Source organism: Aptenodytes patagonicus, chromosome 7 (genome assembly GCF_965638725.1).
Source record: "Aptenodytes patagonicus chromosome 7, bAptPat1.pri.cur, whole genome shotgun sequence".
NCBI lineage: Eukaryota > Metazoa > Chordata > Aves > Sphenisciformes > Spheniscidae > Aptenodytes > Aptenodytes patagonicus.
The window spans coordinates 11,338,328-11,356,916 of NC_134955.1; the positions used below are offsets into that span (position 1 = coordinate 11,338,328).

Sequence of the window (18,589 nt, forward strand, 5' to 3'; positions counted from 1 at the left end):
TTTTTGGGCCTTCTGCGCCACCATGAGCAACACAATCACTACAAATCTAGACTCTAACATTACTCCAATTCCAAGCTATTGCACTGATATTTTAGCAGGAGTAAGTGAAACTTTATGAGAACAGCATGAACATCTGATGCCTCTCAAAAGCTTCAGTGCCAAACAAATCATCACCTTCTGCAGACACAAAAACCTCTTCTGATGTTTCCATGCCACTGCCTCTGCCTAAAATGATCAAATAAAGATGGCAGAAATGAGCCTACTCCAAAACTGTAAATTATGCAAAGAGCAAATTTAGTTTTACCTGAATTGCTTTGTCCATTGCAATTAAGGAAGTGCCAAGTATTGTCTTAAATGGTATTCATTGCCCTATGTTTTCATTATGCAAATCATCTACCCCTTGGACAGCAAACTTTCTACTGTGCGTGGTGGCTTTTTCTTTGGCAGGGAAGATGGAATAGTTCATTGGGAATAACATTTGTTGTTCTTTAGCAATGCTGTTTTTAGCAACACTTTCAAAAAATTAATTTCTGTCATTCAATCAACCCTAGTGAGGCTCAGTTTGAATTGACTTTAAAAAAAATATATATCACACAATCTTTCCATTAAATTATTGGGACTATTCTTTCTGGGATTTGTTTTTTTTTCTTGAAATACAAAGGAAGAGATTATAGCTTAAGAATTACAGAGCAAGCAAAAGAAAGAAGATGAAGGGGAAGAAGACTTAGGAAAGCTCTTTTGGAAAACCTACTATTTAAAAAGAACCACACCACCAGCTTTAAAAACAGAAATGAAAATTAAAAAAAAAAAGCCATGACAGAGCAAAAGAAGGCAAAATAAATAAATAAAACAAGGCCACTGTTAACAAATAATAGGTCACCATTAGCTGCAGCTTCCAGGGGTCCAGAAGATACAGGGTGCTTGCAAATAGCACTCCAGAGCCAGCAGCAAAGGTCAAGCTTTACCCACGGTTATTACCTGCTTTTCCTGCACACGATATAATTTCCCAAACACATGTAACTTAGTATGACCTTTATGACATTTGTTAATATGTAAAATAAAAACATAAGGAAAGGTAACAGAAGTCAAAGAGAAGAGGACAAGTGCTATTTGTGTACGCAATACAAGCAACCCCCATGCTCACCAACACCAATTTATCATTCCCAGGAAGGATAAATCCCAACACCAGGCACCTCCTGATCTGCAGCGGATGAGATAACTTGTCAAGGACCCCGATGTATATCCCTTTCAAAAGGGACACACATACCATTACACCACGACAGTGAAACTCTCTGGCCTTTGGGTCAGGCCACAACAAAGATAACACAACAGCATCCATCAGAAGAGGAATTTGTGAAACGAGTGTGAAGTCACTATTAAGTCTCTGTCCTCAGGAAATATTTTTAAAAGGAAAAGATGAAACAAGGAGACTTATAAAGAACTACATTTATTTTTGTTTACAGCAGATATCATAAATAAAGCTAAAACAATTTTCACTGTGTGCAAAATACAGAAATTCCATGTGAAAATTTAAATACAGCGTTAAAAACTATTTAATAAAAATATTCAGTTAAGATTATAAAGTAAAATGAAGATGGAAGATTTAGGAGGAGAAGGACAGAATCCTCACTGGCCAGGAAGAGCTAGGAAGACTCTGCAACAGAGGGTAAAAAACACGGCAATGGAAAGTGGTTTGAAATGGCAGACCTTTACGTCACAACCTTCATCTCAAAGCATGCTGAGCTTTGTAACAAAACACCATAGCCCTGAAATACATAGGAAGTCACGTCCTAACCATTTGTGCAGGAAGTGATGCTTAAAATACAAAGAGGTTTCTGTGTGGGCACAGCGTGGGGACTTTCAAAGCCGTCAAGACATTTTAGGATACCCACACAAATAAATACTATTGCTTCAGTCATGCAAACATACAGGTCAGGAAGATAAGGTGTGGGGCTCTGACCCCGCAGCCCTTCTGCATTCCTGGCTGAGGCGTGTGAAATGGGGCAAGTGGCAGAGGATGTTTGGCCCCTCCTGAAAATTGCTGCTTAGATGAATTCCCGAAGGCCCTTCCCTTTGAAAGGGATCCTCAGCAGGGAAGGCTGGGTTACGGCCATATCAACCAAAACCTTAGCACACTTGCTTGTCAGACTGAGCCCTTGGTTCTTGTTTGGATTCATTTCCCCTTCCAGATTATCAACATGTGATTACACATACTGGAACTTATGTAAAGAAAAATACATACAAAATAATCACACAAATTTGTCATGGAGAGTAGTGGCAATGTCTCATGCAGCAAGACAAATCCATTCATCAGAGTGGCAAATGGGGCCTAGTTAATTAATTTACAAAACAATTCAAACCAAAACACTCTGGTTATATAAACTTGGCATTTTGATATTACAGACTAAAAACAGCATGCACATCTCTTGCTGTTAGGCCTGCCTACTATGTTACTTGGGGTGGAAGACTGGAATTTGCATCTCTTTGGCTACTTTTTCAACAGAATCCTTTTATATTGTACTTTTCCAGTGTGAAAGCGAAGAAGTGCTTAGAAAATGCCACAGTGCTCGAACGTTGCTTGCTCATTGCATATTTGAGCTCAGTGGAAATTTGCTCATTGCATATCTGAGCCCAGTGGAAATAGGTGTTCATGCTAACCAGGAGAATCAGCTGGCTAATCTTGTCCTGACCTTATTTTAACTCTTTCCTTCAATACTTTGAAAGAAATAAGGCTTTAACTAGTTCTTTCAAGAAACAATGTACTTGCCTAACTTACCTTAAAGGCACAAGGAAGCGTACATGCACAGACACAGAGAGAAAAACATTCTCTACAGAGAGCACAGACGTTACCTTTTCTAGAACCGTGAACTCAGCAACAGGTTAAATGACCATGCCAAAGCTCGCATCCATTAATATACCAGACACACACAGTTTGCTCCAGAAGTCTTAAAAAAACGCACAATGAAATGCTGTCAAACAACAGTGTTAGTCACACAATTTTGGAACTGGCAAGCGGAAAAATCACCTGAGAGCAGAAAGGCTTCAGCCAGTGAGCGGGTGCAGCACCGGAATGATGAATTGGACTAAAAGCAACGAGGGAGATTGACAGAGAAGACAGCAGGGAAAAAAACACAGAACTTAACTTGGTTGTACAGGAAAGCATCAGAAAGATTATGTAGGCACAAAGAAGAATTCACCAAAATGAAACTGCCTTTTTTCATTAAATCATGAATGAGGACAAATAGGTATGAATCTTACTAGTAGAATATTAAGATGAAGAGATTAAAAAAAATCTACCAATTAGATTGATACCAATAAAAAACCTTCCCAACAGAATCACCTGCAAACTCCCACTGGAATATGCAGTGTAATTAAGATTCGTTAGTAAAATGTTTTCATTATGCAAGTTCCTGAATTCTGTTGTGGGAATGTAGGGATTTTATTCCCCATTATATAAATATATATAAAGCAAATACCATCTTTTTATTTTTTTTAATTTTATTTTTAAACTTTCTACTAGTAAGATTAATTTGCTTTAAATTCATTGGACATCAGAGATTTCCAAGTTTCTTACTATATCACCATTTTCTGTAAGTTTATCATTATGCTCACTCTGCTGAAAAGCAGAAAATTTCCTGTAGTAAACAGCAGGAGAAAATTTCAGGCAAAAATGTTCCTAAAGACTGTGCTGTTGACAAACTGAAATCGAAATTGATGGCAAGGCAAATTTTAAAACTTTACCACTTAGCAGTTTGCTGTGTTGCAGAAGTAACATGGTAAATCACACTGCAGTTTTTTTTCCTTTTTAGGGTGAAACAATTACTATCATTAGCAAATAATTAAAAAGTATACAGTGTTCCAAAGTAGTTGTTTTTTTTAAATGCTATAAAAGAGGTACAGATACATTTCTTTACATATATACAGATGCCCACCACGTTACTATAATTGCTGCTGTGTCCAGTCAATATCCTAGCAAAATTTTGCTGAATACATGTTTGAGTATTAATGGCAATTTATTTCAAACGAGTGCTACCTTATACCTAACCAATTTTCTTCAAGCACTTTTTCAAGTTCTGTGCATACACTTAACAATTTTTTCCCAAAATACATAAGCACTCTAAAATGTGAAAAGCTTTATCCTCGCAGTTCAAAGAAAGTCCAACTATCTAGAGGAAAAATCCAGTTTGTCATTTATTTTAAACAGAAGACATATTTCCTTTTAATACCTAAGAAACAAAACAATTCAAATCTTCTTTTCCCACATTATGTTAAAAAAAAATCAAAAAACCGCCAGCCCATAAGCAGCACAGTCATTTAAGACCACTGGAAGGTGATCCTCAACTTTGGTACTAACTGGATGCGACATTATTTCCTATTATTTAAGCCACATTATTTTGTCTAGAAATAAATGCTACAGATGCTTTTAATTTTAGGCTATACATATTACCTTGTTTATGTATTTACCTATTTCCTGGTTAACTTCTGAATTCAAACATTTAAGTATTTGAGAGGCAGGGAGCATGCTTACCTCACTGGCTAACTAGGCTGGAAGTAAATCAGAATTTGGGATGTTGGTGTCTCCTTGCCATTAAATAGCTTATTTAACCTGTCCTGACACCTTCTGATTAAGGTAGACCTTGTTGAGGGACATCTGAAAGAAATTTACTTAATGGCTGCTCCAGATTACAGAATTTCACCTTCCTGCCATCAGCTTTATACGCTGAAATTAATGAAATACCCAACTAAGAAGTAATCTCCTTAGAATACATTTGTAGGTTTTTGTTGTTTGTTCTAAACTTGTATTTTTAAAAAATTCCAAAACACAATAGAAGCAGTGCCTACCCAGAGGCACAACAGCAGTGATTTCAGTTACAGATGAGTGCTCCATAAATTGATATTCCTCGAATCAGCCACCTAATGAGGAAGCCTTGATTTGAAGAATAAGTCAGGTCTAATTACACTACCAGTTCCTTTGATTTACAGTTTCAATCAAGCCTTCACTCAACTAAGATTTGCTCTTCAAATTTATTTCAAAACTTCAAATAAATTAGTAGTACAGATTATACCCACTATCAACAAAGGGTATCTATCACATGTAAGAAATGTAAAAGGCATGACTAGGAGCAATGTGAATTAAGTACATGTTTGTTTGTTTGTTTTTTAAACATATTCATGCAAGTTATAAACCTCATAACCCAGAGCAAAGATGAAAGCAAGAAAAAAAAAAAGAAAAGGTATGCGCCATATTCAGGTTTCAAAACCCAGTCATTTGTCATAAATATTCCCCAAACATCTGAAAGAATGCACATTCTTTCTTGGTCTAACAAAAAAAAAGGGGGGGGGCGGGACACAGGGAGAAGAATGGTTTTAAAATGTACCACCACCCAATGGTCTGATCACAGGATAAAACGGGCCGCGGGGGCGAGGGGGGGAAATCTATAAATATCCTTCATCCGTCTCTGTGTTCTGGAAATGTGTCTGGACACTGCCCTTCATGCTGTAACATACAGTACATTTTATATTGAAAATTTTGATTGCACCTTGTTTATATCAGAAGGAATCCACCGTTCATTTAAGTCACATGTTAAATTGCATGAAAAGTAAAAAAAAACAAACAAAAAAAACCTCAAGAAAATAGCGAGGCTGTTAATTTTGAAAATCTGAAAGGCACAACTGAGCAAGACAAGTAGAAGAATTTAAACCCTATAGAATTTTTTCACCCATTCAAGCGCATTTTCAAGTGATAGCTCTGCTTCCCGGTACATATGAGTAAGTACCTCTAGAAGAGCACAGAGGAATGGCACACCAAGGCTCAAGAGTTCGTACAAGTAGGTATAGTTATATGCATTGTCCCTGAAATGAACATTGGTAGCGTGCAGAAAACCATGCATCCAGTTAGACAGACGTCTGGGAATGTCAAGCAGATCCCTTGTCACCCGAAGGGGCCAGCTTAGCGTGCCCCTAAAGAAGGAAGTCAGGATACCTGGGGACCTGTCCTCTGGACTGCTAGCAGTAGACAAAGTGCTTTCTGTGGTCGTCTCTGTGGGTTTGGGTTCCTCTTTCTTCCATGCTTCTGTTGCCTCCTTATATAAAGCATTAAAAAAATGTTAAATATACTTCTAAAAACGGAAAGTCCAGTTTCTGTTACTGTTTTCAAGTTTTTTTATATATTGTCATTTCCAACTGCTCTTAAGTTCAACTTTACTTTGTATAGGAAAATCTAATTTCCATTGAGAACTAGACTATAAATATGACAAATTCAGAGAACCAGGAGGTTATATTTTAGCATTGATTTTACTACTGCTGGACATCAGGTAGAAAACATCTTACACACAAACACACACATGTTGCATCCTGCTCCAGATAAAGCTGCCTCAACATTTCCTGCATTAGTAATATAACCAATACGTACCTTTCCCTGGATCTGTAATGTTGCTCTTCTCTTTCTGTGTTTAGTACTGATTTTGCAGTGCGTAAAATGAGGTTTACAGTAAAATTTACCTACAAGAGAAAAAATAAATTATATGATATTCTATCTATACGCCTATGGACTGAAACCCCACTTTTGCATCTATAAAAAGGTGAAATCAGGATAATTAATGGTTGGGCAGCAAAAGGAATGGGAAACTTGCCACCGACTGAATAGCTCACAGCTCTGAATGGATTTCTTTTACAGTACAGAGATTTGCACATTTGTTAAATAAGGCAAGGTCATTTATCTACCACACAGGTTTAAGATTAATAAATAGCAGAAAAACAAGATTCTGTAAATATCAAGTCACAAACCAACACAAGACATCAAGCAGCAAAAAGTCAAATCATCAGTTCAAAAAAGTCTTTGCAGAAGATTCTCTGGACTGCAAAAGAACAACCTTTGGCTTTGAGTCTTTAATCCTTTCGTAGAAGGAGATCAGGTTAATACTCCAATCTAATCAAATCATTCTGAAGTGGCAAGGGAATTTCAATTCAGTTTAATAATTTCCCTCTAAACTAAAAAAAAAAAAAAAGGGGGGGGGGGCGGGGCAAAAAATCATTCCCCATCTCCAAACCCCAGGCTGTAGGTGGGATTGAGTGCCCAAGATCTGAACCTCCCGTTCTACAGCAGACTGGAAATAAATTACACTGCTGCTTGGCTAGTACTACTGCTTTCAAATCCTGAGCCATAACATCTTGAATGAAATAACCTATAGTCCCCCCATCTGTGTAAATCTGCCACTATCATGGCTTATCCTTATAGAACGCGTTATTTAATGGCCAGTTATAAATGAGAGATTAGAATAATTCTGCATTGTTGGAGAAAAATCACCTTTTCCCCCCCTGCTTTGACCTGTGATTGGACAAACTGCATTTTGGTAACTTAACTTATTTTCCACTGAGGATTTCTTCAGGTCTATCATAACTGGATTGCTTTGAAAGACTAGAACTGCAAGTACAAGGACTCAAAGATCAGCATGGACGCAAACAACATACTTGGCAGACCTCCTCCTGACCTAGCTACTTGGCCAGGTCTTTTTCCCTAGTTCCATTAAAAGCATCAATACTCAGACATTTTAAAATATTCTTAAATAGCTCCTATATTACCTTCTTCAACATCAAAGGCATAAATTCCTAAACGGAGTGTTGTAGAACATATTTCACACTTGAAGCACTCCCTATGAAAGAAGTGGCCTTCTGCACTCAGCCGCTCCATAACATATACCCGTTTTTTGCAGAAATAACAAATGTCACTCCCCCCGATAGACTGAGGAAATTCTTTTCGCAGAGATCCCTGTTAAAAGATAAAAATAGAAATGCACATAAAGCCACTGCACTACACCCAGATATAAATTCTTATTAAGGGGGCAGCTGCTTTAGCTGCTTGAACTTTAACACAGCACCCTCCACACACAATTAAAATAAGCATCAGTCAGCTTTTTATTACTCATTTGCTGCAGTTCTGTAGGTTTATGTAGCAATTCATAAATCAGACATCACAAGGACTTTAAGGGGTGAGTTTTCAGCGGGACTTATGTCCAGCTTCCCTCTGGGAGTTCACCGACATTTTGTGTTTACTCAGGTACAAGAGCAGCATCAGACCCAAATGCTCCTTCACCACCCCGCATCGTGCTGGCTCAGGCACTTGTGTCTCACAGCTGTGGGCATCGGTGTTTCTCAGAAGAGGGCAAAGGCAGACCTTGCCAGCCTCAAACAACAGACGCGCATTTGAAGCTAAGAAAACAGACACCCTGAAGACTCAGTTCATACACACTCCAGAGGAAAATGTAGGCTCCTGCTTTAAGGTCCAAGAAGAAAAACTGACAGTCTTCGATGTTCGTGTCTGAACTACCATTTACATCGCCACAGACGTGCTTCCCCTCTCAGCCATGTTCCTCCTGAGACTACAGCCCAAGCTGCGGCTTGGTTTGTTTTAAAAATCAATTTAATTCCTACCACAGACATTCAGAATATTTTTAACTCATTGGACTTTAAAATATGATCCATATTAACAACTTGAAACTATTTTGAAAGTTTTTGTTGAATTTGGGCTAGCAATTAACGTTCTTTAATTGCCACAAATTTCATCCTCTCTGGATATACATGCAAAAGGAACAGAAAAAGAAATTATAAATGGATTAGATGCCACTGGGCTTCCCTTTTCTTATTAGAGGCAGGTATGAGGATGTTACTTTGCATTATTGTATTATACTTAGTTATCGGTCGGTACAGATGAGCATCCTGTCTCTACCACAGCTATCACCATCTCCCACTGCCACAGGAGAAGTACCACGCATGGGACAGATGAGGCACGGGCTTGGCAGAGTTCAGGCATATTCAGACAGCAGTACACAGTCCACACAACTCATCTTTAATTTGCCGGCAAAAGGCGGCCTTGGAACAATTTTTTAATGTTAAGTGCAAGTCACAATTGTCATTGTAACAAAATGTGCTTAAAAGTTGAGAATCCTATTCCAAATCTGCCATTAGTAATCCATTTTGCTGTGATGGATCATTTCAGACCATGAAACTTTCCAAATGAACAACCATGCAAATGGAAAAATACACAAATGCATTTTTAAAAATATGATGTTAATAGAACAGATAGTTGCAATGAAGCCGAAGCAATTGAGTTTAGTGCTGGCTAATAAGTAAGTGTCATCACCACAACACAACACCTTACTTTGCTTCCCAATACCTGACAGCTCTGAGCAGTGGAGGCAGAAGATGGAGAATGAGGAATGGGGCAAGAACCTGTAGATCTGTCCAGAGACCGCTTCTGAATTCAACACAGAACAGTGTCAGAGTTTAAAAACAGCTCTCTTCAAAATGAGGCATGGTGATTCAGCACTTGGGTGTTAAAAATAACTGCATAAACATGTACTGTACAAAACTTTCTTTAGAAGCCACCCTGATTAATAAATGTCTTCTGTTACTAATTGTACCAGTAATTACATTTAATAAAAGCCTCCTGAAGTTTTAATTCATAGACATGTAATAAAAATATAAATAGAAGACATGATGAGCAACGTTTCCAGCATATCCACACATCAGCATATTTTGCCAATATGCACTTGATTCCTTAATAAGTGTTAGACCAAGACCTTTCATAATGCTTAAAGTGCTCCACAACCAGGGTCTTAAGTCACAATGACGTTCTGGAAACACCACTCTTAAGTCAAGTTATTGTTTCTTTGTGGGTTTGGTCTTACCAGTTCAAAGGGGGGAAGCTGTGGCTTGCGTCTGTGATCATTCACATACAGATTGACAAGAACTTCAGCCACAGCTCCAATTGCACGTGAGACCTTCCCTACAGTCATCTAACCAGAAAAGGGGAGAAGATGATGAATAGAAGGAAGAGCTTTAGTTATTCTTGAAAATGAATTTAATGAGAAAAGGACAAGAATGACTTGAAAACATGCAAACAATGATAAAGAGAGGATAGGAGAAAGAGCAGAGGCAAAGTCTAGCAGAGCACAAGCATGTTCATGCCTGATCAGCGTGGTCCAGCTGGTGGCCACAGAAGGCTTCCATGCAGCCCACACACTTCTCCCTGCGGACGATGGAGCAATAGCTGCTGGGAGCAAACACTGCTCCCACAGCACAAGGTCTCCCGCCATGTCCACAAAGAGGCTGAGCTGAGAGCTACTGCCTGGCTACCAGGGTTGGACCATTCTGATAGATTAAAAAAAAAACCCCTTTGTTCACTTTCACTTCTTAGGACTTCGTTGTTATATTTCAGAACAGGGGGTGGGGACTAAACTTCACATTAATGGTCTACAAACTGTGGTATTTCAGGAAACGTTCTATGAAAACATACTAGAAGTCCAGCATGGAAATGTTTTGTTGACGCCCACAGAGCAACCATTCTCCCTCTCTCCAGTGACTCATCTTAATGCCAGGGAAAACTGGAGAAACTATGCTCATGAAAGGAAGACATCTCCTTTAATCTGCTTCATCGCACTATTGCAGCCATGAATATTAGGCTGTTTCTAACCAAATTTATCAAATATACAGGCCTGCAAGAAGACTGCAGTTCCTTAGGCTGTGGCTCCAAACGCATCACAGCCAGACCACGGACCGCATGGTCCAGGCTCCATTGCCAAAACACATGCCTGGGGACTGGAAAAGAAGAAAGGTGTGCGTGCACGTGCATGTGTGTGTGTGAGTGGCAGGCAGGTAGGCAGGTACTTTAGTTCTCTATTCCTGGAAAGAAGTCTGTGAAGACTTTGTAGCTTTACAGTACTATTTTCTACCCCAAACCAAATTTCCTGAAGTGATTTTGATTTTAGTTTTATAGTCAACATAAGATCCCACAACCTCTCTGGTAGCAAAGGCAGCAAGGGCCATCCTGGTATGGCCAGGGATCTGATACTCTGCTTCTGAAGCCAGGACAATTTATTTTTTTCCTAGAGGATCCATGATCTCATATCTAACACTCCATTTGCCTTCCACAGAGCCCATATTTTAAGCCCCACACTTCTCAGTGAAATGATTTTTCTACTGTCAGCACATCAAGTCTGGCTAACAGAAAGGTTTTAAAATATCAGAAAGTTACCATGAAGAAAGGAGGGGGGAAAAAAAAAAAAAAGCAATGGTATTAATGATACTTTAAAATAATTTTAAAGCATTTACTATCAGCTTAAAAGCAACTATAATGCATTGTGGGTGTGTTTTCAAAAATTACGATGGATAAAAATATTCTTGCTAATAAATTCAAGTTCAGGAACTTGGGAACATGTCCAGCCTCTTACCTTTTGAGAGTTATCCCATAATTAACATAATATCCAGGCAGATACAAAATGTGTTTGTTAAGATGACAAAGGCCATTCAAGGGACAAATTTCTGTACTGCTTGGCTTTGTTTAATATAAAAAGACTTTTAAACATTATTCAGTATCTGTACAACTTGTGGGGTAACAACAGCAATGTTGTTAATTATGTATGTTAATTACATACCGCAATGCTGTCCTAAGTGGTACATTAAATTATAAACCAATACTAGAAGTGAGATTACATGCTACTACAGGAAAACTATGTTCCTTTGTATTGTTTAAGATCACAGAAGACAAAATTTTCCTCCCCAGATTCTACACCCCTGAATATGCTGAGCAACTTTTAGGCCACATACAACTTATTACCCATGAGCTTGTAGGTAAAAGAAAGCATTCAAAGTCAGTTGAAGCAGAAAGTTTACCTTGAACTAATTAAATTCTGGAGCAATCAGTTAAACAATAAGGTTATGCTTAAAGTGCAAGTAGTTGAATTTCAGGAAAAGTATCCTTGATCCTGAACTACACCTTGCAATTCATCAGGTTGGTTGATTTCTGTTCTCCACCCATTGGAGCAATCTGTGTCAACATTAAAGCAGTCAAAACAAGAAAACTGCATGTTTATACATACTTTAAAAAGTGTTATTAAATGTTCTTGTAATGAATGTGAATTCACATTCCATGTAAAAGCTAATGGGATTTCAATTTAATCTAGTGACGAAAAGATTGCTGACTTCTCTGGTCTCCTAATCAACAGCCACCAACACAAACATTGTTGCTACTCACCAGCAGCGAGGGCTTCCTGCAAGTGGACTTGAGGACTGATTAGATCTCATTTTAGAGAAAGTGTTTAATAAGGACATATTACTGGGGAAGATCTCTACTGGTTCTCCTTACTGAATAGGATATGCGGGTAGTCAAGAGGAGATCAATTTGCTACAGCCTTGGTACTGCACCTTTCAGATGCCTTGCAGAGGGATCTAGATAGATTGGAGCACTGGGCAATGATGAACGGGATGGAATTTAACAAGTCCAAATGCCGGATTCTGCACCTAGGACAGAGTAATGCCGGGCACAAGTATAAATTGGGAGAGGAATGGCTGGAGAGCAGCCCTGCAGAAAGGGATCTGGGAGTGCCGGTTGACAGCAGGCTCAATATGAGTCAGCGGTGTGCCCTGGCAGCCAAGAGGGCAAACCGCACCCTGGGGTGCATCAAACACAGCGTAAGCAGCCGGTCAAAAGAGGTGATTATCCTGCTGTATTCAGCATTGGTGCGGCCTCACCTTGAGTACTGTGTGCAGTTCTGGGCACCACAATTTAAGAAGGATGTGAAGGTCCTTGAATGCATCCAGAGGAGGGCAACAAAGCTGGTGAAAGGGCTGGAAGGACTGTCCTTTGAGGAGCAGCTAAGGACTTTGGGCTTGTCTAGTTTGGAGAAAAGGAGGCTGAGGGGTGACCTCATTGCTCTCTGCAGCTTCCTGAGGAGGGGAAGTGGAGAGGGAGGTGCTGAGCTCTTTCTTCTCCCTGGTATCCCGTGATAGGCGGTGTGGGAATGGTTCAAAGCTGCGTCAGGGGAGGTTCAGAGTGGACATTAGGAAGCATTTCTTTACCGAGAGGGTGGTCAAGCACTGGAACAGGCTTCCTAGAGAGGTGCTTGATGCCCCAAGCCTGTCAGTGTTTAAGAGGCATTTGGACAATGCCCTTAACAACATGCTTTAACTTGATCAGCTCTGAATTGCTCAGGCGGTTGGACCAGATGATCGTTGTAGGTCCCTTCCAACTGAAAATATTCTGTTCTATTCAAATGCCATTCAATCACAAAATAGAAATATTGGGCAGGACGAGAATCCACCGGGGCAGCCCCATGAGCACCTGCCACCATCAGAAACCCGCAGAGAATGGGAGGGATGGGGCATGCGAGAGCAGTGCTGCCCTGCAAGGCTCGTGACTTCTGCCCTCGTATGCCAACAGTACAACCATAAAGCAAGCCCCTGTGTCTTCTCTAAACCTCACCCTGCTTATGGACAAGGACTTCAATAACATCCTCACCCATTTAATCATGTAAGTGTAATAAACTCTAGTTGCAGGAGAGGGTCTGACCCCAAATCTACACACATTCCTTTAAAGAACCTGTCAGCTCTTACACGGCTTAGCTTTGGTCAACAGCACACAGATCTCTGCCTGCCTGATGCTGCTCATGTACCCCAGAAACTCAGTATACATGTAACAGGTTTTTATATTTTGCTCATGCACTTACTACCCTTGAGGCTACTGATATACTCGAAGTCCCACACACACATGCAGTTTTGTAGCACTGGGGCCACTATCAATATGTAACAGGCTACTGCTCACAATCCAGGCATGTTTAGACCAGTAGCTTTAAATCCTTTGTTGGAAAGGAATCTTAAAGAGTTACCTTACATGGTGAATTTCAGGAAAAAAAACAAGAAAACACTTAAAAATCCCCCAAGTGTTTGTGATTTACTAAGACTATTGACCTGTTGATGACATGTTGCCAAAGCTTTTCAGCAGGTTGATCAGTGTGGTTATTACCGTGGGAAGAGAAAACTGCCTTCTGTATTTCCCTGTGCTATTACTTGTAACACCACAGCCAACCAACAAGTAGGCCTCAGTAGTATTTTCATAAAACAAAGGAAGTATGCTCTCTGCCTCCAAAAATATACAACGCTTCCCCTTTGTTGTTTCATATCCTTAATGATTTTCCTGGTCTTATTTTGCTTTGAGGGTGATTTATTTACTGTTGGTACCACCTGCTACATATATTTTACCTCTGAGATAAACAACATTTGAGTAGTAAGTTACTGTGTGTAGGAAACACCCAAGCCCTGCTTACTGCCATCACTGAAGGGAAGTAGTTGGTCCAAACTCTGCAGGCAGCAAAGCCTATTGATTGCAACATCTTCATAGTTCTTATGACGTATTATGTGGATTCACTCATGCAAAGCTCAGATGAACATAGTTTTCTGAAGGTCAATCCAACTTTAAACAGAAAACAGGAATAACCAAAGCCCAGCCTGTAATATAACATTTGTTAATTCATAATTCTACCTATGTGAATTCTGACAGCTGATTAAAGCTAGAAGGTAGTTTTGATTATTACTAGCAACTTGTATATAGTGTCATATAGAAGTTAATTCTTAATAAGTTGTAATGACTGTATGTCTTTAAAAGAAACAATATGCTTCCATAGCCTTCCTCTCGAGTGCTCCTTTCAGTACTGAGGCTTAATAACAGGTTTCTGTAATAAGACGGTATGATTTCTTAGCCACCACTTTCAATAAATATGCCACCATAACTAATACTGTTCCAATGAAAATTCAACAGATGTAAAGTATCGTCATGTCTGATAACAATCGCAGTACTCACTTGAAATTAAAATGACAGTACTAACTACTGAAAGGATGGGAGGGTGCTGATATTTATAGGTCATATCTCATGAAGTCTTACAAAACTCAAAAAACTGTTCTTCTGCTGGGAAAAGGCAGAAACACTGAGAGCAACATGAGGGAGCTCTTTCTGTTGACTTACCAATCCTAAAGCCCTTTTTCATACTGAAGTCTAGACTTACCTAGTGATATCACTCAGAACAGAGACCAGAACTGAGTCCTAGAACCCCACCCTCAAGATAACACAAACACAGGCAACTACCAGTACATATTCACAGCAGAGAGGTCCAAACATATTGTTAACTTATCATGCGCAGTACTTGAAAATATGCACTGCACACCTGAAATATTATCAAATTTCATTTATATAGTGCTGCACATTTAGCTAGTGTTTTATAGAGTATGATAAAATTTTCATGTTCTGAATAGTGTGCAATCTTAAAAGATAAAACATGGAGACAACAATTTAACCATGGAAGGGCATGGACAGATTGCTTGTTGTGAAGTCAAGGCTGCAGCAGGTGTTCCCTGAAGATTTAATACTCTTACAGGAAAAACAGCAATAAGAAATCTGCTTCTGGAAAAATTTTGCTTGAGAAATAACAAAAGGTAAGCCAAAATGTGGCCTGTGTAACTTGAAGAGGAACAGAACTTAAGTTAAGTTGCTAAAGAGAGGTAAAGCTAAAGTAACAGGGGTATCACAGGACTGAATTGACCTCACAGCACGTGAACAGTATGGAGACCAAAAGTCTTGCACATCCATTAACACCTCACCAGCACACCACCAACGCAAGTAACAGTCTTGGACATAGATCCAAAGGGCCATTGAGTCCATCCCCTGTTCCCAGGGCAGGATCCACTTTAATTGTGTAAAGTAAGTGCACATTGGCATAACCTGCTCCAAAAGGTGTCCATGCTGCAGACTGCAGGCCTCCCCCAGCACCCTGCTCCTTACTGTTCAAGGGTCCCCTATCCCCATCCCCCAGCCTGACCTGAATCTCCATTTCCATGGTGATGGTCCATCACCCCTTACCGTGCCGATAGTGGGCACGGAGGACAGGTACCCTCCCCTTCTCCGCAACAGCCTTGCACAGACACCATGGCTGACTGACCCTGTCTAATCCCTCCACTCCCTCTTAGTTACCCCTGAAGCAAGGACAGCACCAACAATGTCACTTGTACTCACTGGCAACCCTGGAAAGGAAACTCAAAGGGGGGTTTTGCCCACCCCCCCCTTTTTTAAAATCTACTTACTACCTTTCCTACTGAAATATCGATAGTAATCCATCATCACTTGGGGTTCATTTGGATCAGCTTTCTATTACTGCATCTGCCTCAAAGGGGAGGAAAGTATAAGTCTGCCTGTTCATTATCAGACCTGCTATTTAAATATTCTTAAATATGCCGTGCCAAATGCACCATATTTAGATATATGTAATGCATACAGTGTACAAGAGGACCTGAGCCTATACAACCCTATGCAGCAGTATACTAGGCATCAAGATGTTCATGCTTGTAGATCTGCCAAACAATACATATAGTCCTACCTAACCAGCCAAATATTTACCGAATGAGATGAACATATATTTACTGTGTTGGTGACAGAACAAGATTTTCTTGCCTCAGCTGTACTGCATTCTGCCATTACCCCTGGAGAGAGCATTTTTCAATTGAAGTAAACTCAGCCTGAGTGAAATCAAGTCACAACAAACTATTGCTACACCATTTAAATACAATGGCAAACTAATAAAAGGTGGTGAGTGCACTTTAAACAAAATGCAGTTGAATTAAGACATCCAAAAATGATTGCCCAGGCCAAATGTTCTCTAAGAAAAAATTTTAAAATCCCAGTAAAATTATCACTCACAGAGTTTCCATATAATTAAGAGCCTAGTTCTCATGTTCTAAAGGGTTGTTCACATAGGTTTGGGTGAGGGGTTTTTTTTATTCTCTTTGCAGCGTCACAATAGCTCCCCAAATCAAATGAGCAACAGGCCCCAATATTTTGGAAACCATTACTTAGCTTAAAACCCATCACATGCTATAACTCCTAGGTCATAAAAAGTAAGAGGTAAATCCAGGCAAAGGAATTATTTTGAAGCTGAAGGGAATGAGGGGATTACCGCAGTAAGGCACCTGCTGGGCTTGCAGTGTCCTCGAAGGGCTGTGTAGCCTATATTTCCCCTGGGGAATGAGAGGAAGGGAATCTTTTCAACACAGCTCTATCTCAACCGAGGAACGTGCCTTTGTAAACTGCAGGTCAGCTCAGTATCTACCTGCTCAGTTACTGCTGAGGCTGTGAGCCTGATTTCCAACCAGCATTAACAATATCGTGCAAAATAACCTAAAAATATCTAGACCAATTCCTCTAAATGATCCTGCTGAACACCCACCAGACGGGAAATTACCTTCAGTCATGCCTTACCTGAAGTTGGGCGATACTTATGAGTATTTCATAAGACTACTGTTATTTAAATACAACAAAAGCAGGCAGAATGCTTTGCTCCTCCTCAAAGTACATTGAGGCGGTACCCAATTTTGCTGAATAGCACTTCTTTCAAGTGTCAGGCAGCAGAGCCGCCAGCTCCAGCAGCACCTGCATTGGGTCACAGCAGTCACCTTCAATACTTCTAGAAACTTGATGTTTCCACCTTTATTTCCACACCAACCCTATTCAATACTGCAGTGCTCCCAGACTGCTGCTACATAATCTGTGGGTGAAGGAAAGGGAACCTGGGCCTTCACCTGCCCTGAAAAGCTGAAAAATATCAAACTTTCTTCAATTAAAATTCTTCTAAAACAAAGGGAGTTAGAAGCCAATGTCATCTTAACTTCCACAGATAAAAGCACAGCCCATTGTAACATAAGCATAAGTAGTAAGAGCTGAATATCTCTGATTCAAGTGTTACCTAATCGCTTTCATTCAGAGTATGCATGTTTCCTCTCCGGAACATTTGCCGTTACAGAGAACTGTATTCTAGTACTTAATGTGCAGAAGTGAGTTTAAAGTACAAATAAGTAAACAAACAAAACAACAATAAAATCTGTCTGGATTGACAAGTGCTCATACAATTCTAAGACATGTCCTGTAGTTAAAATAACCATTATTGTACAGGTTCTCCCCTGCAGTCCAGACGGATATTCTTATGAAAAGAAACACAAATGCCACCCAAGAACAACTAACTGATCCCGCAACATCCACTTAGCTATACAATGTGAAACTCTTGCTCTGCTAGGCATGTCTGTGGTATTATCCAACAACAGAACATGTAAAATAAGCAGCAATGCAAAATTTTCAGAATTGAAGCAAAAATTTTGTTAACTATTTGCTTTGTTCTTCAGCTTTATACCTGAACTATTTTTAACGACGGCTTTCCTCTTACAAACATGCAGAATTAACAACAGTGAACAAAGTAAAGTTTGATTCAAAAGTGAAATACAACCTATACAACAGATCTGCTGGCAGCACCTTCCATCCAAGCCATTTCTCAAGCAGCTTTAGTGCAAGTCTGCATTTTACAGGGGAAAAAAAAAAAAATCTGTTAATAGAGTACCTGTCTAGAAGGAAGAGCAGGGGAAGCTGAACCGACAGATGATGGAGAAGAGGCAGCAGCTGAATCATGAGGTACAGGGCAAGAGGGAGTTGGGGGCTGAGAATGGGATAAGCCTTTAGTAGGTAGCTTATTCTGTATAGAGCAGAAACAGGAGAGTTATCCAAGAGACAGTGACATTAGCACAGGTTAAGAGAATAATTTCACAGCCATGCATCAAAAAAATAGAAAGATAATAACTAAAATTCTGCTCCTTTCTCTATTTCTGCACAGTGAGGAGCCGTGGAAATCATCCCGGCAAAACCTTCACAGCACAGGATATTATTGTACTCAGTTTTCTTATCAAAAATATTTACAGTGGGCAGTAAGGTAAGATAGCGCTGGGA

At 39.7% G+C, this 18,589-nt stretch overlaps 1 protein-coding gene across 10 annotated transcripts in view; it reads right to left on the reverse strand.

The window, feature by feature from the left end:
• Positions 1–18,589, reverse strand: part of MICAL2 (microtubule associated monooxygenase, calponin and LIM domain containing 2) — a 159,983-nt gene that overhangs the window by 48,297 nt on the left and 93,097 nt on the right. For 4 of the 10 annotated variants that reach the window (XM_076343965.1, XM_076343963.1, XM_076343960.1 and 1 more), the window contains 6 exons: positions 18,207–18,338; positions 9,687–9,794; positions 9,158–9,253; positions 7,582–7,768; positions 6,413–6,501; positions 3,028–6,083 (listed from right to left, as the gene is read on the reverse strand). In XM_076343965.1, coding sequence (XP_076200080.1) covers positions 5,697–6,083; positions 6,413–6,501; positions 7,582–7,768; positions 9,158–9,253; positions 9,687–9,794; positions 18,207–18,338 — 999 coding nt within the window. In that variant the 3' untranslated portion in view covers positions 3,028–5,696. Of the gene's footprint in view, positions 1–1,431; positions 2,220–3,025; positions 6,084–6,412; positions 6,502–7,581; positions 7,769–9,157; positions 9,254–9,686; positions 9,795–18,206; positions 18,339–18,589 lie in introns of those variants that run through there. The other 6 variants (XM_076343967.1, XM_076343966.1, XM_076343970.1 and 3 more) reach the window with 6 other exon arrangements.